The sequence below is a fragment of the Choloepus didactylus genome, chromosome 13 (assembly GCF_015220235.1).
Source record: "Choloepus didactylus isolate mChoDid1 chromosome 13, mChoDid1.pri, whole genome shotgun sequence".
NCBI classification, from domain to species: Eukaryota; Metazoa; Chordata; class Mammalia; order Pilosa; family Megalonychidae; genus Choloepus; species Choloepus didactylus.
In genome coordinates, this window is record NC_051319.1 from 41,626,104 (window position 1) to 41,650,360 (window position 24,257).

At 37.6% G+C, this 24,257-nt stretch overlaps 2 protein-coding genes across 20 annotated transcripts in view; both read left to right on the forward strand.

Moving 5' to 3' along the window:
• The window catches only part of PAM (peptidylglycine alpha-amidating monooxygenase), a 306,111-nt gene extending 290,455 nt beyond the window's left edge, over positions 1–15,656 (forward strand). For 4 of the 19 annotated variants that reach the window (XM_037801760.1, XM_037801762.1, XM_037801761.1 and 1 more), the window contains 5 exons: positions 3,650–3,749; positions 5,543–5,596; positions 11,093–11,296; positions 14,112–14,168; positions 14,819–14,997. In XM_037801760.1, coding sequence (XP_037657688.1) covers positions 3,650–3,749; positions 5,543–5,596; positions 11,093–11,296; positions 14,112–14,168; positions 14,819–14,997 — 594 coding nt within the window. Of the gene's footprint in view, positions 1–3,649; positions 3,750–5,542; positions 5,597–11,092; positions 11,297–14,111; positions 14,169–14,818 lie in introns of all 19 variants that reach the window. The other 15 variants (XM_037801763.1, XM_037801764.1, XM_037801765.1 and 12 more) reach the window with 15 other exon arrangements.
• Positions 15,657–16,475: 819 nt separating this feature from the next.
• On the forward strand, positions 16,476–21,255 carry LOC119508206 (ubiquitin-protein ligase E3A-like). The gene is given in 2 exon segments (XM_037801781.1): positions 16,476–18,388; positions 18,573–21,255. A coding segment is annotated over 1 exon segment (2,568 nt). The 5' UTR covers positions 16,476–18,388; positions 18,573–18,615; the 3' UTR covers positions 21,184–21,255.
• The last annotated feature ends 3,002 nt before the right edge of the window (positions 21,256–24,257 follow it).

A 24,257-nucleotide genomic window follows, 5' to 3' on the forward strand; every position in this document is an offset into this window, starting at 1 on the left:
CTATATATGGGTTAATACAGCAAACTTGAAAAAAATGTCTAGCACCAAGATGGAATTTGCCTTTCATTAAAGTAAACAAGACTTTATATTACACTAAGACATAGAAATCTATTCTATGTTGACTCAGTAAACTGAAATCAGGTTATTAATCTCTCAGAATTTTCATTTAATCAGATTACCGTCACAAACATTAAGTTTTGGTGAGGAAACTAATGTGGTATATTAACTCCTATGTAAGAAGAGATTCTTCTTTCAAGTCAAAGGTCAAACTTTGCATAACTTTTCTGGGCCTCTGTGCCTATCCACCACTTATCTCCACATATATTCCAGTTCTCCCTTCTGGTATTCTGGTATTACATTCTTTAGAAGTGTGTATGACTGAAATATCATCTCTATCTTTATGGGAGACAGTAGGACAATAAGAAAGATAGTAATATCAAAGAGTATAAAAAAGCTGTGTGGAAAAAATACACAAAATCATCTCCCAAATTCTTTCCCACATAATCGTAGGAAAAACTAATGGTTGCTCATCATCTGCTTTCACACACACCCTTCAGGCTGACATTTTTTGTCTTCTTTCTTCTGCAAGGTGGTCATGTGGAAAAAGAAGGGGATGATACCTGCCCCTCCACACACACCAAAATAAAAAAATGAACAGTAAGCCCATTGTTCCAGTTTGCTAAAGCTGCCATTATGTAAAATACCAGAAATGGATTGGTTTTTATAAAGGGGACTTATTAGGTCACAAATTTACAGTTCTGAGGCCATAAAAGTGTCCAGACTAAGGCATCAACAAGAGGATACCTTCACTGAAGAATGGCCAGTGGTGTCTGGAATACCTCTATCAGCTGAGAAGGCACGTGGCTGGTGTTTGCTCATCCTTTGCTCCTTGGTTGCATTTCAAAATGGTGTTCTCCAAATGTCCTTCTCCCACAACTTCAAGCATTTCTGAGCATCTCTTGTCAGATCCCAAGCATCTGTCCAAAAGTCTTTCTTAACTGCTCTTGGGGCATTTTCTCCTCTCTTAGCTTCTCTGGAGCAAATTCTGGGCTAGCATCTCAAAGTATCAGCAAGCATCTCTCCAGAAGTCTCTTTCAGCTGTTCTATGTGTGAGCTCCCTTTATAGGACTCCAATAAACTAATCAAGACCTATTCTGAATGGGTGGGATCAAATCTCCATGGAAACATTCAATCAAGAGGTCACACCTTAATCAGAAAGATTAATAAATCTGCCCCCACAAGATTGCATTAAAGAATATGGCTTTTGGGAGGATATAATATATCCAAACCAGCACACCATATTCATGTTATTTCCACAGCTTTCATAATGGAGGTTAAAATTACAATATTTGAGCTGAAAGGTTCACATATGTTAAATGATTTGGCCAAAGTTACATGGTATGGTGCACACTTGGCTCTCAACCCAGTTCTGTTGAATTCCAAAATGTGCTTAATCACTTAACATTCTATATTGTGAATTTTGGTGCCCTTGATTGTTAAATGAAGTTAGATTAGAATCATGTTCTCAAACTGGAGTCCTTTTCATTTCTGAGGTACACATTGGTATGCCAAGGGGGGTATATTAAGCTACAACATAAACATGGTGCAAGTTCCTAGAATGATTTTACTTCCTGTTGTCTAAGTTTAAACATTAGTTTTGTGTTAAAGTAACCAGGATTATGATATGGAATAGAAAACAAATTCTTCATGGATTTTTAAGATAGAATTTAAGATTTTGAGGGCAGGTTTCCTTGGACTTTGCCTTTATATAACTTCAGGAGGTTGCTATTATTGTTTTCTGTTGTCAACTTTATCCTGCCAGAGGTTCCTCAAGAAGAGTTTGCAAAGCCTGGATAAGAAGATCCCTAAATCCCTTCAACTGTGAAGTCATAAAGCTTAACATAAAGCTTATAACATAATTTTACTGGTTCAGATGACACAGAGCAGTGGAATACTTCATTAAAAAGATGACAGTTGAATGCCTCTGCAGCAGGAAGGGTATTCCAGAAGTGATACCCACTAAGCCTTACCCTAAACCCCTACAGTGGCCCCAGAGCATTTCCAAGAACCCTTGGCTCTGTAGATCAATTTGAGAAACACTGATAGGGCTTTATTGTTATTGTAGTCTTGAATTTATGACATATTGTTGTGATTTATTAAAGCAAAGTCCTTGGCAAATAAATAGTTTACATATTCCCCCTTTGCCTTTATTCCCCCACCTATTGTAATATTTTTTCTATAAAAAATATGAAGCACTTTACAACCATATGTTGTACAAAACAGTTTCTAAAAACATATTTTGGTATAGAACAGGAACTGCCTGTAAGTTTCAAGTCTGTTGCCACCCATTAGCTGAACCCAAAATAAAGATGAACATTTAATGACAGCTTGTGAGATTCCAACAAAGCAACATTTTGATTTCTGGCTCTCTGTCCTTCTCGACACATTTGTCACAGCTCAGCTGATGGTATGAAGGAATGAGCCTCCTTGGCACAGCTCTCTCGTTTTTCTATTCAACATTGCAAACAGTTGCAGTTTTTTTAAAGCACGATGGTATCTCCAAAGCACATGTTCTTTTACCTCTCCTAAAGTGAGCTAAGAAAAGTAGTTTGCCTCATTGGTGTCCTTTGTACTTAGCAAACTGAGGTGGGCAGATGACATCTGATTAGCCCATAATCTGAATACTGCTCCTTTTCATACTCACTAATCATAGTTTTGAGACTTGTATATTCAGGCAGGCCTGCTGGACTCAAAGGTGAAAGAAATTATCCATGTCCTTCCAACTAGAGGACATGTGGCACCTTTGGAGGCTTCAGGAGACAGATGGAAGTGTGAGAAGCACAATGTTTTAAGCCTGCTCTTCCAAGAACCAGCTTGGTGACCCTGAGAAAGTCATAGAAAGTGCTCCCCTACACCTATGTCCTCATGTCCAATGTGGCAATGATTTGAAATGGGGATATGTCATGAAGAAAGACATAGTAAAACACTTGAGCATCTGAAGTAGGTGCAAAAGCCCAGGAAGTTCATGGAGATAACACTCAATCTGTTTTCTTTGCTGACTTAAAATACATTGGACTTCAGAGTATAAAACCTCACATTGCTGCATGTCAGCTAGATATATTTCAGGAATCTAAATACCCTTGATCTTTGGAATGACTCCTGTTATCATATTGTAGAAATAATGTTTAAGGTAGTACATGATAGCTTGTTGGGAATAATAAGAAAAATTAATAACTGGTCCTTTGGATTTGTAAAGATTAAAACAGGCATATCTGATAGGGATTAAAAGGGAGAAGAAACATGAAGGCAAAAAAAAATAAATAAATATAAATAGGTAGATGATACACCACCAAGGAAATAGTACTGTTAAAAAAATCTACTTGTAAATGTTTGCTTTCTAGAAATGTGAAAATCAGTGGCAAAGGTCTCTTAGGATTTGCCAGTGCCTAGAAGTATGCCTGGCACCAAATCATTGCCTTGTGAATGAATGAAGGACTCCCTCCAGCCTGGAGTTGCTTTGATGGGAATTATGGTTGCTTTGCTTTGAGTGATGTGTCTGTTACTTCACTGTGTGCTTTGCTTTCTGCTTTTTCATGAAGGATTCAAGGGCATATTCACCACTCTAATATGTGGCTTGTTATTTTGGCAGCACTTCGACATGCCTCATGATATTGTTGCGTCTGAAGATGGGACGGTGTACATTGGAGACGCTCACACCAACACTGTGTGGAAGTTCACCTCAACTGAAAGTACGCTTTTTACAGTATCGTTGTCCACACTTTTCCTCAGTTTTATTGCTTGAAAGCATTTGAAACAAAAGCATTTGTATTTCCTTTTCTTTATTGATTTATTCATTGTGAGAAAACAAAGTGCAAATTGGCAGTTGTTGAAAGACCTGCTTGTTATTCAGTTCAGGGATTAAATTCATTTTCTAAAAATGAGGAGAAACATCTTTTTCCTCCTGGCAGTCATCCCCTTGTTGCCACAGATATTCCACAGGAAATTTTCCATGCCTGAAGTAATGTCTGTTACACTGAAAGCCAACGTTAAATCTATCTTAGTTCCAGAGAGAAGAGATGACTTTGGCAAAGCAGAGGGGCTGACTTGTTTCCACACAGACATCACTTCCCACATGGCTCTTTAGCTCTCAGTAGCTGCCGAGCATGTAGGCACTCCAGCATCTGTCAGACACAAAGGTTCTAAACTGAAGAGCACTGGATGCTGAGCAGGCTGCAAACTGCAATGTCCAGGATTGCTTTCAAAATATGGCAGACTCCAAACAATAGGAGGAGATGGGGGTAAAGAAAAGAATTGAGGATGATAAATTAAGGTATCAGAAACTGCAACAGGCAGTTTTAGATGGAGAAATAATGACATGAAAACTTGATGAAAAAGAACACTAGTGATAACAAGGAAAACGGCAAGTAATAACAAAAGAAGTTTAAAATCAGAAGTCAAAAAACTTTAGTCAGATAGCTTATAGGTTTGGAGCCCAAATAAACTTGATAAGTGCTCTCTTCAGAATCATCCTTTGAGTAACTTTTGCTTTTATGTAGTAAGGACCTAGTTAGTGTTGAGTGCACAAGGGTGTCGATGGACTATTCCACCCCATCAGTAGCTTCACATTCCCCTTACACAAGTGGCTTTCCCACCCATCCACCCCCTCAAAGAAAAACAAGAAGGTGTAGGCAGACAGGAATACCAAGATAGCTGGATAATTTCCAATTGCATCATTATACTCAAGCTTTTCAGAACAAAAATGCATAAATTCCTTTAAAGATGGTAACTCTTCAGAAGTCTAGCCAGTATCCTCATTTTTCAGATAGGAATATGCTATTTAAACTCATTAAGTTTCCACTCTAGAGTTCTTTATACCATCCCAGTGGTTAGTACTCAACAAAGATGCAGATCTGAATCTCCTGGAGAGGATTTTCAAAATGTGTGGCCAGATCCTACTCAGGTCCTAAAGAAAGAAAAGGGGTGGTAATGTGTGTATTTTGGAAAGGTTTCCCAAGTGGTTTTGATAATCCCCTGACTGAGAAGCACTTCAATACAGCATACAGCTTGGAAACAGAAAAATCTTGTATAGTCCAAAGTACAGTCAAATAATGAGTCTGCCAAATGGTACCTCTGGAACAGTAAGACTGCCATCAGAGACTGAACAAGTGTCTCATGTATCTGCATTCTAATATTTAGCCATTCAAATCCATTTATGTCAGCTACAAAACTGGTAATAAACATTTCAGGACTGAGATGTTGCCCTCATGAAAACAGAACTACTTGATATTTCATAAATAATACCATATTATGAGCTCCACAAAGATAAACTCATTCTAATATGAGGAACTTAGAAATATTATTTCAAAGTTGCTTATAAAATCTAAATCCAGGATTCATGGACATGGCACCTAATTGTATTGGACTGTTTTCTGAAGACTGTAATACCATTGATGAATTAGGGATATATTTTCTACTGAATTGTATTTTCAAATGTTCTTTCTGGGAATTCTGAATTTTCTCTTTCTTTGCTATGCTGTTACAGAAATGGAACATCGATCAGTTAAAAAGGCTGGCATTGAGGTCCAGGAAATCAAAGGTTGGTCAGATTCCTTTTATAACTGTGCAACCTAAGGCTATTTGTGTTGAATTATTGTATGGCTCATGACTGCACTTCAAAAATTATCAGGCTGAAAATATAATCTGGTAAATTATCCATGATTTATGTTATGTACTAAGCCTTTTAATCTGCATGTTGCCACTGTTTTTTCTGATAAATGAAATATTAGTAATGAACTCAAATTCACTGACTTCAAGTGATGGAAAGTGATTGAAGATGTAAGAAATCTATATAACCAGTGGGCAAAGACATTCAGAGAGGAAAGAAACTTAGTCACTTTTGGGAATATGTTAACCTCAAGCAAGCAGAAAAATACCTTTCAATATACTAGAAAAGTCCTTTTCTCAATGGGATCTAATGTAAAAGAGTGAAAAATGCTTTTGGTATATTTAATGCCATAGGAGCCTGAAAAGAGTCAGCTGCTCATTAGGTCCCTATCTTAGTACATTCAGCCTCCTAATATCTATGGAGAATGTTCCATGTGTAAGGCACTATAAGTCCAAGAGGAATAAAACTATGCCTGACCTCAAGAGATTTATAAGGGGAGATAAGACACATGTGTGTGTGTATATACATACATACATATACAAATACAAAAACTATCATCATTGCTGTATATTATCACACTTGAGGAAATGGTATTTAGCTGCTGATAAGCAACCTCTGCGTTCATTTGGAGTTCCAGTTAAATAATTTTCTCCCATCACTAGGTTCAGTTTATATTTCTACATGTTGTACTATCTTCAGAGTTTTGATACATGATTTATAGTTAAGAACTCAACCATGTATTTCTTGTCAGGCAATCTTAATGTTTAAGTAGCAAATTGATTCCACTATTAGCTGCTTTACAAATGCTTTTCCCATATATTCAGACTTAACCCTAGGCTTACTTGTTTTCCTTTCTCATGAAAGCAGGTGGAAAAGAGATGAAAAGAAGCAAGAACCGAGAGGGAGTTTAGGGATTTTATGTAGGCAGATAAGAAAATATAGCCGGCTCAAAGTTGAAAGGGGTAAGATGATCTTATAAAATAAATAAATAGCAATTGTTTGGCATTGTAGAGTTTCTACCCAGGTGACACTACTGAGTGGTACAAGCATACCACGTGTCATTGAAGAAGGCTCCTGACCCCTAAGTTTTTTGTCATTGTTATAGAGTTATTGATAAGTTCTGTATATTATGGAATAAAAATGTTGGGAAAGATATTGTTATTAATAATGATCATTTGTGGAGCACAAACAATGGGCAGTAGGCTGTACAAAAATTATCCAGTGTAATCCTTTCACCAACCATGTGATAGTTGCTATTATCCCCATGTTACACATGAGGATGTTGAGGATCAGAATTTCTACCGAGATAGGAAGTGGTAGAGCTAGCTTTTAAGCCAATGTTTCTTTGGCATCAAAGCCTGTGCTCTTAGCTATCATTATTATTGCTGAGGAGAGATGGATGCCCCCAATTCACTTATCATGAATCCTTCCAACTGCAGGTTGGGGATGGTTGTAGTTTACTCTGAAAACTCTGGAATTTCAAAGTAACTCCAAATCATTTCTGTTTAAATATGTCCCACCTGTATTGAGAACAACACAACCAAGCAGACCTCATCCTGGCTGGCCAGTGCAGGATTAAGATGCTCGCATATAGGCCATTTTTCTCTCCTTGTTGCATGTCACTAAGCACATTCGGTTGGACTCCCAGCCTTGGAACAGAAGTAGTTCAAATAGTAAATAGTAAATCTTAAATTTAAATGTTTGCTATGACAATCCAATTTAATAGCTAGGAATACCCAAACTCAGATGAAGCTGTTCTGTCTCTCTTGGAACATGTGTGACTCTCATTAAAATTAAAAAAAATTTTTTTTTTAGGATATTTTCTCATTACAAAAAAAGAACATAAGTCATGCCATATTTATGAGATCTTGTCTTTTATCAAAATCTTGATGTTTAATTTAAACCATTTACGAAAGAGATGGGAGAGATTCCATCCCAGATTTAATAGCCCTTTAGATACATGTTAATTTTAAATTTCCAAATTTGATGGCATTGATGTGAATGGTCACATAAGTGATCGATAATGTCAGAGTTTCAGAACCAGTGTTCAAGGGAGTTGCAGGGATAAGAAAATTTAAGGTGCTAAGAAACTTAAGAAAGTAAGAAAGAGATTTAAATTTTCAAATAAAGTTACAAGGGATAAAATGGATACACCAATATTCCCTCAAAGTTATAACAGTCTCCTGTCTCTTACCCTACACCCCCACCCCCCACAAAAAGGATGATGCTAAATCAGTATCAAGTAAATAAAAGAAACTCCCTAGTGCAGTTAGCTTCTTAGGCCTGATAAAGAACTACACATTGTAGGGGCAACAAATTGCATTAAAAAAAGAAAAGTTTGATATTGTTGGTGCTATATGTACTTTTTCATGCTCTAAAATATTACTTGCTAGTATGTTACCTATGACCTTCAGCCCCCAAGTATCTGTGATGAACTGGGTAATACCCTGTGCTGTCATGTTAATTATGTCCCTCCTTTCCTGTCCCCCTTATTCCAATACCAAGCAGTCTCTGGGCTTCTCCCTTTCTGTCAAGAGGAAAGATATGCACATACTTGTACATGGGAATGTGTATGTGTGCACTTACACAGCAGAGCACCTAGCCTCAGTTTCTAAATGCATTGTTTAAAGAAAAAAAATCTTATACATCAATTTTTCAAAATTATGTTCATTTCCAAATATCTGTAGAGATGCTAAAAGAGTTTGTGCTCTTGTAAGGTTGAAGAAATTTTTGTTCTGGATGGACTATATCTGGCATCATATATAATAGAAGACTATCATGCCAGGTACCTTTATCTTCCAGACACACCAGGACCTAGCAGATCTTACCCCTTCGGCACACTTCTTTCATCAGGAATGTTCCAAATTATTGAGGTTATTAATAAAATAATTTAGGATTAAGAGGCAAAGTGGCAGAATTTGGATTTATTCCTTATACTTTTAGTGAAATTTTTAGAATCTTAAGTGATAACTATTGTGTTAGGCTCTTTATTCCACCCATAAAGGGTCCTAAAAAGAGAAGCAATATTGCTTTTTATTTTTTAGACTGAGAAATTTTAAATTTTTATCCTCCTATTTAAAATATAGAGCATCTTTTAAAATCTAAACATACTTCAGCTGGTTCCAAAAGTTAGAATGTTCCAGTGTTTTTAGTAGATGATACTGAATGCACCAGAATGGGTGTGGAAATTAATAATTTCTAAAGTTTCATGTGTATATCTTAGCAAGTATATTACCTCACTCTCAGCATATTTTCTATGAATGCTAAACTGATTCTTTTAGTCTATCATTTACTTCATCCACACTTCTTAACATTTAATGGAGCCCAGTCCTGACTCTGCCTTATAAAGTATGATATGAGCTAGCCCAACCTTGGTCTTAGGTGTAGGCAAATCCTTTGACCATGCTAGCTAACTACTAGGGGTACACCCTCCCTCAAATAGAAATGAGCCCTCCTGCTAAAGACAATGAGTTCTTGAATATCAACCTACATGCTTGGCCCATGTTTTTTTTAAATCCTATGACCCATTTATTGTCATTTTCCTGCTTAAATATAGAACATGCTGTTTATCTTATCTACAGTAACAGAAAAGGAAAAAACAGTCAGTGACAGAATAAGAATCACACTTACATTTCTCTAGTTTTCTCTTGGAAATGGAGACTTAGAAAAGTTAACTTTGAACACTCATGGTCTGTGGACCCTTCCCCTTTCCTTCTCTCCCTCTCAAGCTTCAAGAGCTATTCCAGTGGCCAAAAGAAGAAAAATATGCTCTCCTCTTTACCATGGCACAGGGAGGAAACAAACACTATGAATTCTACTTCTATATACTTAATTTGAAAGATGAGGCCATCTGTAAAATGGTGAGAATGATAGTGCCTACTCATAGTGCATTGGTGTGAAGAATAAAGTAGAACAATGCCTGACATAGTGCAAGTGCTCAACAGATATAATTGAGACTATGAAAGAAGCTGACTCAGATATGGAAGCAAAAAGCTGGAACCTGCCATTTGTTTACAATAATAAATAGTGGCTTCAGTGTCTTAAGTCATTTGAGAAATGGCTGTCTTGAAGTGTCCAGAAACCTTTTAAGTCATGTCAACACATATTAAACATTAACCTAAGAGTTTCATAATCATATTAAGCCACTTATCCCTGCTATTTTGTCAAAATTTCCATGAGGCCATATAATACACTTGGCATCATAGGGCAGAAGGGCACACCAAGACATTGAAGCTCCAAAGCCTTCTGAGCCTTTTGGCAAACGTGACTTTTAGCCTGGGAAAATTCTTTTGGGCCTTTGCAACTCTAGAATTTCTGTATACACACAAACACAAGCACATACACACACACAAACTCGCTTTCCAGGGCAAGAATGTCTCAAAGCACAACCTCATTTTCAGTCAGTTTTTATTACGATCCTTGAAGCAGCTTATATACTTTTATTGCATGTTTCCCCAACAGTATTTTATGCCTGATACCTACCTGATACTTGCCAATATCACAGAAGAGTTATATAAGTTATTTTTTATCACCATTTTAAAAGGACATACAGTTCAGGTGTCTGCACTTACATTTTTTTTTTTAATTTTATTGTGGTAACATATTAACAGCACAAAACTTCCTGTTTTAACCACATCGATGTGTATTATTCAGTGATATTAGTTACACTCAAAATATTGGGCTATTATCACCACCATCCATTACCAAAACTTTTTTAATATCTTTTTTTAATTAAAGAAGTTATATGCGGCATTTCGCTAGAACTACAGCAAAGAACATGAAAAGAATACAGTCCCTTTCTCCAGTTTGTAATCCTAGAATTGATGCATGTAGGTATACATGCAATGTACCAGTAATTCATTGGTCATGAAAAAGATCCATAAACTAAAGATAACAAGGAAACAAATACTAATTACACACCTTCTTTGTGATAGACATTTACATGCAACAGTTTTATGAAGTACGTATTATTATCACAGTTTTACAGATAATGTCACTAAGACCCAGATGATTTAAGTAACTTGCCCAAAGTCACACAGTTATTATATAGGAGAACTGGGAGTTGAGCCTTGGTTTGTTTGATTCTATTATGCATGCCAGTTCTTTCCCCTATGCCATGCTGCCCATTAATTTTAACTTTGGGATAAATACAAAAGGATATATATTATATAGAATTGTAACTAAAGAGGGTGCAAATGTTAGAACACAGGAGAATCAATCTGAAGGTGAAAAGCCATTCAATGAAAATTATTAATCATTTGGTAAATTGGTAGTTTGGTAGATTCTGATACTGAAACATGAATCTCATGTGCATTAGACTCAACAAGTTCTTTATAAACAGGTGGTGATTTGGCTGGGTAGGGTTGGGTGGAAGGGAATTGGAATCTTTGACTCAGTTGAATATTGTGAACTCTTCTTTCTCTGAAGAAGCCGAGGCAGTTGTTGAAACCAAAATGGAGAACAAACCCACCTCCTCAGAATTGCAGAAGATGCAAGAGAAACAAAAACTGATCAAAGAGCCGGGCTCAGGAGTGTCCGTTGTTCTCATTACAACCCTTCTGGTTATTCCTGTGGTTGTCCTGCTGGCCATTGCCATATTTATTCGGTGGAAAAAATCAAGGGCCTTTGGAGGCAAGTAAAATGAGCCCCTTGAACTTGAAACCTGCCTGTGAGTGTTTGGCTGATTACTCTCAGGAGTTTTGTTATGATTTTTTTCAGTGTCTTTTTTGTTGTTGTTTTTTTAAAATGCTCTCTTTTTTGACGTTATTGTCTCTGTTCCAAGTATTGTCTTTAGATAGTTTCACAGTAAAAAATAAATCTGGAGCCCTTGAAATTGGGATAGAGTAAAACATAACCTTCATATTGCCTTTTAGCAATTGGTATATGCCCAATTAATGTCAACACGTGATATTGTGTGGATAAGCAGAGTTGGTGTGAATTAGCTAAGGCATCTGAGGACAAGAAGGAGATCCCTGCTGTTAGGAATGGGCCTGGTCTCCAACGTACCAGGGCAAGTTATTTTGGGGTTGTATTATTTTTTCCACCAGCCTGAGTCCTAGCTCTAACTCTTAGTTACATGACCTTGGGCAAGTTACTTAATCTCTCTAAGCCACCATTTCCTCATCTATAAAGTGAGGATAAAATACTTACCTCATAATGTTGTGTGAGGATTAAATGAAATAATGTATATAAAACATTTATCACAGTACCTGGCACCTAGTAAGTGCCAATTAATACTACCAATGATTGTGATCAAGAATAATAATAAGTAATAAAGTAATAAAAGTAGTAAGAAGTCATAAAGGATAGCTGTCTTAAATTTCAGCTCTCTCAGGAAACTATATCTATAACAAATCATCTGGTAGTTTTAAATATTCATAATGTAGACCATCAGCCCACCCTAACTGAACAAAGCAGGGTCTGATACAGGAGTCAATATTTTATAAAATTTTTATCACACCACAGGACCCAGGAGCTGAGTTTCTTTCAGGACATCCAAATAAATAAATAAGCAAATAACCTGACCAGTCATTCTCACCTTTCATAGCAGTCCCCCTGGCTGTGTCCTCAGGTCCTAAGGCAAGAGTTTATAGTTGCGTCCTGGATGGAGTCCGTGGTCCAGGGTAGAAAGCAGCATTTGTTCAGAAAATAGCATCTGGTCCTATTTCAGGCCAAGGCGGCCATGGCAAGGATTCAGTGCCCATGGCAAAGCCCTGACACAGAAAAGGACATGGAAACAACAACCGAAGGATCCAATTTAACAAGTTGCAGAAAAGAATTTTTCTTGGACTTGCTTTTGCTCTGCAATCAATAAAACTCTGCAAAAGTACAGTTAACTCTTCACTAAAAGGATTTCTCATTAAGCCTTTGTTATGGGTTTAGAACTGTGGCAAGCAGGGGACAGAGATAAATATAACATAGTCATTGTCGTCATTGAGTTGGATATAAATTTCAAAAGAGCAAAAATTATGTATGTCTTGTTTGCTGATGTATCCTTAGCACAAATAACAGTTCCTGGCATTAGCGGTTCAATAAATATTTGTTGAAGGAATGAAGGAATAAATAAATGGAGCTCATGGAATAGATGACACATAAAAGAGGGATGGCACATGAAAGTTATAATAGAGGGTGGTAAGTGTGGTGATAGTTATAGGAACACATGGGGTGTGAGACAGATGGCAGGACTGGTGGCAGCCAACCCAAACTCGAAGACAGAGTGGCTGGAGAGTCAAGGAGGTTTGATCTCACCCATTTGCTCTTATTAAGCACGTGTGCTATGGCACTGACTCAGAATGTTGACTTTATAGGAATGTGTTGAGAAAGTGGAGACCCAGGTTGAACCATATGAAATTGCCATTATATGACCATTTTTTATTTAGGAAAAAAATGTGCTTTTTTTTATAGGGGTCTGCCTAGTATACTTGATTATAAAAATAAATCAGCCCCTCACCATTTTTCAACATTATTTCTTAAAAGATCTTATCCTGTCTATTCTGAGGTTTCTAGAATCCCTCATAAAGGGATAAATCCTTTCCCTTTATTCAGCACACCATTACTGTGTGTCAGCTTCACATCAGACATTGTGCTGGGCACAGGGGATACAAAACTGACTAAGCCATGGCCCCTATCCTTGTGGAACTTACAGTCTAATCTGTTGGCTTTCTTACAGTCCTAGCAGGCTTTTCTTCCCTATTCTGAGTATTTCTTCCCCCATTCAGTCTTCTGGCTTTCTGTCATCTGCCTGTTAGCTTTCTCCATGCTGCTGCCTCCACTCCTTCTTAGAGACAAAATAGGAAAACCTCGAGCTTTGCTTCCTACACTATAGTCCTTAAGAAAGTGGTGGACGCAATGGCAAAGAGGGCAGGGAGACACACAGAAGGAAAAAGAGCCTATTCTTCATGGAGATGGGCAGCCCTGGGGGACCATTTGGATCACCTTGTGTGCTTGGAAAATACTCAGGGTTCCACATCCTTTGCCTTCACTTAAATCTTACTTAAAGGGGAAATGATATATTTGGATCCAAAGCTTTCTCTAGCAGGATGTGGACTGCCCTTAATAGAAAGAACAAATCCTAAGACAAATCCTAAACTGTAATAACCAAAGTGTCCAAGTTTTTACAAATTATTGGAAACTTAATTTTCTTAATGAAAATAACCAATATTTATTGAGCATTTACTGTACCAGGCACTGTTCTAAGCACATCAAATGCTGCATCCCATCTAAACCTCACAGATTAGTAGAGATCGTCATTGACCCCTCTTTTCTCAGAGGAGAAAAGTGAGGCTCAGGGAAGTATCTGTATCACCAAAATAGATCACCTTTTTTCTTTAAAAGCACGTACAGACAAGAGCCAGGCCTTGTTAATCATTTATGAGTTCCTGGTTTTGTGTTGAAAGCTGAACCCATGGATTGAGGACTCATTTTAAAATGTGCCATCTCTTTCTAGCAGATTCTGAACACAAACTCGAGGCAAGTTCAGGAAGAGTACTGGGAAGACTTAGAGGTATGCCTGTGCTCTCAGAATTCTTTAACTTCAAGTCAACAAGCTCATGTCTTTTAAAGACAAGGAGATATTTCATATTTCTGTCTCTGAAAATTAAACTCCTTGTGCACAGCACAGGGTTTCCCAGCATTCAATCCAGAAAGCAAATTATAAACTAAACCAAAGTATGTGATTCTGGCAGCAAATTTCCTGGGTCTGTTTTTGCCAGTTTTCTGTTCTATACTGTCTAATTCTCTCTGCCTGCCTTTTATCTGGCTTCATTTGTCTTCAGTAAATTTTCTGAGATTCCTGTCGGCACGTCAGTGCTTGTCATAGTGAGGATGACCTTTTCAGAAAACCATTGAAATGAAAAGCTGCTCAAGGGATGCCAGTTCCAGAGAGCTGGAAAACAGCAGGAGGTGAAAAGTGAATCTGAAATATTCCTGCAGAAATACATAGTCCCGGGGCCTTTGGTTTTCTGTTGGTTTGTTTGTTTTCTCCTTTGTTTTCATAAGTCTGTGGAGCAGCATCTATCTGTAGGATAAGTCTCTCTGTAACGCTACTCTGTATGTGGCACTCTCCAACTTCTTTACCATTTAAGAATTGACAAGGAAACTGAGAGTCATTTGTGCACACTTTACCTCAATTCTGTTTCTGTTTGCTTTATTCAGGAAAGGGAAGTGGAGGCTTAAACCTCGGAAACTTCTTCGCAAGTCGTAAGGGCTACAGTCGGAAAGGGTTTGACCGGCTTAGCACCGAGGGAAGTGACCAAGAGAAAGATGAGAATGATGGAAGCGAATCAGAAGAGGAGTACTCTGCCCCTCTGCCCCCACCGGCACCATCCTCCTGAAAACCAGGCTTTGATTTAGGTTGAGCGAGATTTACCAAGAATGCCAGATTCCTTTCCCTTTAGCACGTTTAAAGTTTTGTGTATTTAATTGTAAACTGTACTGGTCTGTGTGGGACTGTACATGTTTTATTTACTTCCTTTTGGTTTCATTGGCTTCTTTTTCTAGTTGAGGCGTTTCCTAGAAGTTCATAACAGTGCCATTGTCTTTATATGAACATAGAATAGAGAAACACTCCTCTTCTTCCTTCACAGTACTAATTTAGACAGTGGAATGTTTGCCCATTTACATTTTTGAGACTTTTCTGTGGATGTAAATAACTCCATTCTCTGCTTGAACACAGTATTTTCCCAATAGCACTTCCATTGCCAATGTCTTTCTTTGGTGCCTTTCTTGTTCTGCATTTCTCAGCCAGTGGCAGTAAAGAGAAACTTTGTGCTACACAACGACAAAGCTGCTAAATCTCTTTCTATTTTTTTAAAATCACTAACATTATATTGCAATGAGGGAAAGAAAAAAGTATTTAAATTCTTTTTTTTTTTTTAATGTTTCTTCTTCAGTTGATGTGTTTCTGGGATGTATTATTTTTAGATGGTTACACTGTTATAACACTATTTTCAGAATCTGAATGTAATTTGTGTAATAAAGTGTTTTCAGAGCATTAGTTGTCACAGTATATTTTGCAGTTTTTGCATATTTGCTGGAGTTTGTACACAACTTTTGTAATGATTACACAAATCACAGATATTGTGTAACTTCTCATTATCATCAACCACAAGAAAGGTGTTATATAAAATTTAGAAGATATTTTGTTATAGAGCCAATATAAATTGAAAAACCAGACTCAGAATTTACCTACAGGTAAATTTACCTACAGGCTCTCTTTTAAAATTTAAAGAGGGTTCTTACCTGAATATCAATCAGGGTAAATACTTGAATTAAAGATGATAATAACTAAGAGGAAACCTGTGTCTCAAATTGCATATGCAAATGAATCCATCATTAGGTTACTGTTCATACTTTTCTTTGTCAAGAATAATTTCACAGAAATTCCCATATATTTATAGGACTATTTATCTCCTACAGTGACTATAAATTACTTTTAAAACATCTTTTTCATAATCTATCAATGCAATTTTGGAAGCACCTGATAATTTTCCTTTTTATAATAATCAGACACTAGAAACCTTTCTTCAAAAGGCTTGTTTGCAATTCAGGCATCATTCTTATTAGTATTTGGGATATTAGAGATTTAAATGATCACTAAAAGAATGCAGGGTACTTTGCAAAATTCACATTAGAATGTCTTCCAGCTATGTTATTTCTTTAAAAACTTAATCTAGATTTTTTCCCTTGATTGAAAGAGTTCTTCATTTCCTATATCTTAACCTCGCCTTCTTATTAAAACTTAATTTGGGCATCTTACCCAAGTAGAAACTTCATGTTTTTGTTTTTTTTTTAACTTCCTGTCTTCTCCCTTCGCAAATGAAGAATACATTTTTCCTCCCTCTGACTCCTTTATCCTCCATTCACTGCCTCAGTTGTAAATACGTCAAGTTAGAGTCATAACAACACTATACTGATGTGTGTGCACTCACTGTGTCGTATATATTTTTATTTCCACATCAGAATTAAGTGTCTAGTGCCCAAGGCATATGTTTTATAGGTCAGTTTTGATGCTATTCAGGTTTTCTTACATTGAGGAATTTAGTTGACTAATAACAAAGCCATCTTTTGTGATGCAATATTTGACTATTGGCTCCATTAACTGTTTTTTTTTTTTTTTATGTGTTTACACCTTGTCTTGTTCCTAAGCAGTTTTACAATAGCTTAATGGATGCAAAATACATCAAAATTATAAATTATAAGGAAGTGAAAAAGAGAAAGGGAGAACAAGGATAAAAAAGAAATATTGATACGGGAATAATCCCTTTTACACCTGCTCACGGAGAACAAATTTGGCTCCAAACTTTCTAGCAGCTCATTAAAAAAAAACTTGATTAGTTACATAATTCATGTTTAATGCTTCATTAAACATTTAGAATTCAAAATCTTAAGACCAGAAATAATTTGCTCCCAGGGATCCTTCTGAGAGTTTGCACCATACCATGTAATTAAAAGTCTTCAACAATATTCATACATTAGAGCTAATACATTTTACAGGTCTGTTTCTTACACATGTCCTTTAACATAAGCACCTGGCATTATAAAAAGAGAAATTTGGAAAGAGAAAGTCTTCTAGGACATTCAGTCCTGTCCTGTTACACCATGCTTATTTGACTAACCTGGTCTAATTAAAGATGAGAGACAAGAAATGAATGGACTGCATTGCCTTCAGGCAATCTCTTCACTGATTATTATTCTTAACCAACCTTTAGAATACCTGGGTGGGGTATTAGGAGTCAGATATTTACTGAGTCCATTTGAGTCTGCTTTGCCTGGGAAGTGCCCAGAGGAGTGGTTCCCAACTTTCTGATCTCTCGCTTCACAATAGAATCACCTGGAGAATTAAAAAAGAAAAAGGAAAAAAAAAAAAAAAAAAAAAAAACAGCTGGGCACTTCCTTCAGAAATTTTTATTTAGTTGGCCTACAGTAGGATACAGAGGTAGCCACTGTGTTTCAAAATTTCCCCAGGTGACTCTTATGTACAGCCAGAGTTGAAAACCAGTCTTTGAGTTTACAGATGTTTGGAGAGAGAAGATAAGGTCTGAAGTGTTTGGATATTACTGTTAGTACTGTGATCTGAATGTTTTAATTGCTCAATGAATTAAATTGGATAATTACAATGGGCATAACTGACTTATTAAAAAAGCAAAGGGGGGATACTCAGCCAGCCCAGTCAGTCCTCCCGGCTTGCGCTGCGGCCGCGAGTTCTGTGTTTCTCCCAAGATGGTGGCGCTGGGCTCGGGGTGACTGCAGGAAACGACAGGGCCCCTACAACCCGCCCTTCGCTCGCTCGCGCATCCCGCCGCCACGTAGCCAGCTGCCCGTCTGGCGCCCGACAACCGCCGTCGCTGCCGCCTTGTGCTTCGCTTCCGCCGATCCGGCGCTGAAGGCCCCGGGCGGCAGTGCCTCCCTCGGCTTCTCCTGCGGGCCGTCTCTGAACGTCTCGCGGCCTAGCCTCGGGCAGCCGGCCCGCAGCCCCCGGTGTGGACCGGCAGCGGCGCAACGGCCGCTGGCGACGAGCGTGGGGTCCGCGGCGTCCCTGGCGTTCCCTTTGCCGGCCTCGGCTTCCGGAGAAGAAAGCGCGGGTCCCGCATGAGCCCCGGCGGTGGCGGCGGCAGCGAAGGGGAACGAGGCGGTGGCGGGCGGAGGCGGCGGGCGAGGGCGACGACGACCAGTGAGGCGGCTGCCGCTGCCAGGACTGCGGCCCAAGCGCGGGGGCGACGGCAGGTTAAAAATCTGTAAGAACCTGATTTTAGAATTCAGCAGCTCATCAGAAGTTTGGCGAAATATGAGTTATTAAACCTACGCTCAGATCAAGTTAGCAGCTAGACTGGTGAGACAACCTGTTTTTAATCAGTGACTCAAAGCTGTGATCACCCTGATGTCACCGAATGGCCACAGCTTGTAAAAGATCACCAGGAGAACCTCAGTCTGACGACATTGAAGCTAGCCGAATGAAGCTAGCAGCTGCAAAGCATCTAATAGAACGCTACTACCACCAGTTAACTGAGGGCTGTGGAAATGAGGTCTGCACGAATGAGTTTTGTGCTTCCTGTCCAACTTTTCTTCGTATGGATAACAATGCAGCAGCTATTAAGGCCCTCGAGCTTTATAAGATTAATGCAAAACTCTGTGATCCTCATCCCTCCAAGAAAGGAGCAAGCTCAGCTTACCTTGAGAACAACTCAAAAAGTGCCCCTAATAACTGCACTGAGATAAAAATGAACAAGAAGGAAGGACAAGGAGCTAGAGATGATTTTAAAGATGTGACTTACCTAACAGAATAAATGGTATATGAAATTCTTGAATTATGTAGAGAGAGAGAGGATTATTCTCCTTTAATCCGTGTTATTGGAAGAGTTTTTTCTAGTGCTGAAGCATTGGTACAGAGCTTTCGAAAAGTCAAACATCACACAAAGGAAGAACTGAAATCTCTTCAAGGAAGAGATGAAGACAAGGATGAAGATGAAAAGGAAAAAGCTGCATGCTCTGCTGCTGCTATGGAAGAAGATTCAGAAGCATCCTCCTCAAGGATAGGTGATAGCTCACAGGGAGATAACAACTTACAAAAATTAGGTCCTGATGATGTGTCTGTGGATATTGATGCCATTAGAAGGGTGTACACCAGATTGCTCTCTAATGAAAAAATAGAAACTGCCTTTCTTAATGCACTTGTATACTTGTCACCAAATGTGGAATGTGACTTGACATATCACAATGTATACTCCCGTGATCCTAATTATCTGAATTTGTTCATTATTGTAATGGAGAATGGAAATCTTCATAGTCCGGAATATCTGGAAATGGCTTTGCCATTGTTTTGCAAAGCAATGAGCAAGCTACCCCTTGCAGCCCAAGGAAAACTGGTTAGACTATGGTCTAGGTACAGTGCAGACCAGATTCGGAGAATGATGGAAACATTTCAGCAACTCATTACCTACAAAGTCATAAGCAATGAATTTAATGGTCGAAATCTAGTGAATGATGATGATGCTATTGTTGCTGCTTCAAAGTGCTTGAAAATGGTTTACTATGCAAATGTAGTTGGAGGGGAAGTGGATACAAATCACAATGAAGAAGATGATGAAGAGCCCATCCCGGAGTCCAGTGAACTGACACTTCAGGAGTTATTGGGAGAGGAGAGAAGAAACAAGAAAGGTCCTCGAGTAGACCCACTGGAAACTGAACTTGGTGTTAAAACTCTAGATTGTCGAAAACCACTTATCCCTTTTGAAGAGTTTATTAATGAACCACTGAATGATGTTCTAGAAATGGATAAAGATTATACTTTTTTCAAGGTAGAAACAGAAAACAAATTCTCTTTTATGACATGTCCCTTTATATTGAATGCTGTCACAAAGAATTTGGGATTATATTATGACAACAGAATTCGCATGTACAGTGAACGAAGAATCACTGTTCTCTACAGTTTAGTTCAAGGACAGCAGTTGAACCCATATTTGAGACTCAAAGTCAGACGTGATCATATCATAGATGATGCTCTCGTCCGGCTAGAGATGATCGCTATGGAAAATCCTGCAGACTTGAAGAAACAGTTGTATGTGGAATTTGAAGGAGAACAAGGAGTTGATGAGGGAGGTGTTTCCAAAGAATTTTTTCAGCTGGTTGTGGAGGAAATCTTCAATCCAGATATTGGTATGTTCACATATGATGAATCTACAAAACTGTTTTGGTTTAATCCATCTTCTTTTGAAACTGAGGGTCAGTTTACTCTGATTGGCATAGTACTGGGTCTGGCTATTTACAATAACTGTATACTGGATGTACATTTTCCCATGGTTGTCTACAGGAAGCTAATGGGGAAAAAAGGAACTTTTCGTGACTTAGGAGACTCACACCCAGTTCTATATCAGAGTTTAAGAGATTTATTGGAGTATGAAGGAAATGTGGAAGATGATATGATGATCACCTTCCAGATATCACAGACAGATCTTTTTGGTAATCCAATGATGTATGATCTAAAGGAAAATGGTGATAAAATTCCAATTACAAATGAAAACAGGAAGGAATTTGTCAGTCTCTATTCTGACTACATTCTCAATAAATCAGTAGAAAAACAGTTCAAGGCCTTTCGGAGAGGTTTTCATATGGTGACCAATGAATCTCCCTTAAAGTACTTATTCAGACCAGAGGAAATTGAATTGCTTATTTGTGGAAGCCGGAATTTAGATTTCCAAGCACTCGAAGAAACTACAGAATATGATGGTGGCTATACCAGGGACTCTGTTCTGATTAGGGAGTTCTGGGAAATCGTTCATTCATTTACAGATGAGCAGAAAAGACTCTTCTTGCAGTTTACAACAGGCACAGACAGAGCACCTGTGGGAGGACTAGGAAAGTTAAAGATGATTATAGCCAAAAATGGCCCAGACACAGAAAGGTTACCTACATCTCATACTTGCTTTAATGTCCTTTTACTTCCGGAATACTCGAGTAAAGAAAAACTTAAAGAGAGATTGTTGAAGACCATCACATATGCCAAAGGATTTGGCATGCTGTAAAAAAGAAAGAAAGAAAAGAAAAAAGAAAAGAAAAGAAAAGGGAAGAAAGAAAGAAAGAAAGAAAGAAAGAAAGAAAGAAAGAAAGAAAGGAGAAAAAGAGAAATTAAAAATTTTAATAAATATAACAACAAGGATGAAATTGGTGGTGATAGTGTCCCAGTACAAAAAGGCTGTAAGATAGTGAACCACAGTAGTCACTTGTGTCTGTGCCTCCCTTCTTTATTGGGGACATGTGGGCTGGAACAGCAGATTTCAGCTGCTTATATGAACAAATTTTTTTTTTTTTTTTTTTTTTTGGCGTGAAAGTGTTAGATATTCTTTCACTTGTATGTACAGAGAGGATTTTCTGAATATTTATTTTAAGGGTTAAGTCACTTTTGCTTGTGTTTATTACTGCTTGAGGTTGAGCCTTTTTGAGTATTTAAAAAATATATACCAACAAAACTACTCTCCCAAGGAAGATATTGCCATCATTTGTAGCCCATGTAACCTTCAAGTATGTGCTATTTTTTTTGTCCCTGTATCTAACTCAAATCAGGAACTGTATTTTTTTAAACAATTTGCTTTTGAAACTTGAAGTCTTGGAAACAGTGTGATGCAATTGCTGCTGTTCTAGCCCCAAAGGAGTTTTCTGTGCAAAATCTTGAGAATCAATAAAGATGGAAGGGAGAACTTGGAATGTTAAAAAAAAAAAAAAAAAAAAAAAGCAAAGGGAAACAACTGTGCTCTGATATATATTTTTTACATTAAATTATCCAGAGAATATAATTCGGGGAGTTAAAAGAATAGATTTATCACTCACTGATTTGTCCCTGATTATCATAAGCAAAAAATCTTTTGTTCTAAGCTGCCTTCCTTAGCATTATTAAATCAGCATTTCCTTTTTCACAATACCCACCTTTAAACTCCCACCCAGATATTATAAGACTTCAATATTTAAGAAGTTGAAAGACAAGGGAAGCCATAGACATAGTATTAGGGTTTATTTTCCAGACCATCACCTACTCAGTAGCTCAAAGTCAACATAGCTCAAAATTGATGTAATTCAAAGTTGGTGTAGCCTATAGCAATACCTTTCAGACTCCAATGTGGGTAAAAATCAACTGGGGGATACATATTTTAAATGGGCTGACCCTTGATCCCATTCAGAGATTCATATTCACTACAACTGGGATGGAGCACAAAGATTTGCATTTTTAACAAGCACTCTTGGTGATTTGGATTCAAGTATTGCATGAACCATCTTCAGGAAAGTTTTATAGTAAAGACTTAAAATTAATTATTGGGCACAAAAAATTATTTCCTCAAATATCTAATCTCTTTAAAGGGATGATTGGACCCCAAAGTGATCATCACAATCCCAGTTCTTAAACCTAGTTCACCAAAAACCTAGGTGCAAATTATTTTCAGGACCAGAATTTCCCCACCAGTAGTTTCTTCCTTTAGTCCCCTAAGTACCAAGAGAAATAACTTATACATTTAGGAAGGCTACTCAGGGGCTTCCCTAGCAACCCTCTTAATAAAAGCAGCAAAAGGAAAATACAAGCTACACTTATTTTTTAAAATTTTTGAGTCACATCTAAAGATAAAAATCAGCCAAACTGTGTTTTCCGTATCATGATTTAATTAAGGGAGCATATTCATTCTAGAGGGTATGTTGATGACAAAAAATGTAACTTCCCCTCATAGTCTTAAAAATTATGAAACACCAAGCACATAAGGGTCAATCATACATCCAAACTCTAGGTATGAAACAAGGAAATAAATGTATTTTCTGTGTTCTATATTTGAGTATGCCCTGTACCATCCCACAGAAGGGGCTTCCCAATGAAGATCCAATGATAAAGTGCTAAAGTTCAGATATACCAAGATGGATTATGAAATAGGAGCTTAAAAAAGGAAGGTTAACAGTAGAGGAGACTTTTTCTTTTCTGAATGAAAGTACATAGCATGATACATAGTCCCTTAAATAAGCCAGTCACTTTTAAGGATGCTCTCTTTATTTCTTCTGTTATACTATATCATCCTCCATGCCTTTTAAAAAAATACTGTCTAGGAAACTGAGGAGTAAATTGGGTCCTTTTTGATACTAGTCCCACCACTTGCCTTTCCTGGACCATGCTAAGGGTCAAAGGCTTTTCCTCATAAGTCCTCAAAATTCAGTTTCACCATCCCTTCCTTCCCGGAAACTGGGCTGGTTGTTTGCCCTTTGTACCCATTACTAAGGGAAACTGCCTGGTGATTCCTAAGCATCCCAGGCCTACCTAGCCAGAAACACTTTGTTCCCTGATTCAAAGGTGATTTCTGACACCTATTTGTCATTCAGCAAACACTTCTGAATTCTAACACGGCAGAGTTTTGTAAATTCTGGGAACACAGTGGTGAAAGGCAATGTCCTATCTCTACTGGGATTTACATTTGAATGTATTTTATATTTCTTTATCTTTTTTTCTCGTTCTCTCTCTTATTAAAGAAGAAAACAACATAAATGTAGTCCCTGGCTGGGTACCCCATTACATATATTAATAAAGAATGAAATGGGGACCCAAAGAAAGGAATTGAGTAGTTATACTAACGCCAATGTCTCTTTGGTTGATTTAATTTCCGGCACTTCTATTTTTTGTTTATTTTCTCTTAAATTAACTATTTTCCACAAGTCACAGGATTTTTTTAAGAATTTCAAATTTCGAAAGCCCTGTTCTGCTTTCTTTGGTCTCCATTCAAACTGAAGAGATCCTTTCTTTAAAATGCAACCATGATTCTCACATACATGATAAAATATATGCCCTCACCCAAGGACAGTTAAAAAATTAAATGGATTGACAGGTAAATGATTTATTCAACAGACATTGATTAAGCAACATTATGCACAAAATACAAAGACGAAAAAGGCATAGTTCTTGCCCTCAAATGTTTGTAATCTAGTAAAAGATAACTAAAAGAAGCCCTTAAAAGATTGCAGTATAAGATACAAAGAACACATGCAAAACACCATCAAATTTCTGACTGAAGATCACTGAGGTTTCAAAAAGAATGCAATAGTTGAATAAAGGAGAGGAGAGTTAAGGGAAATG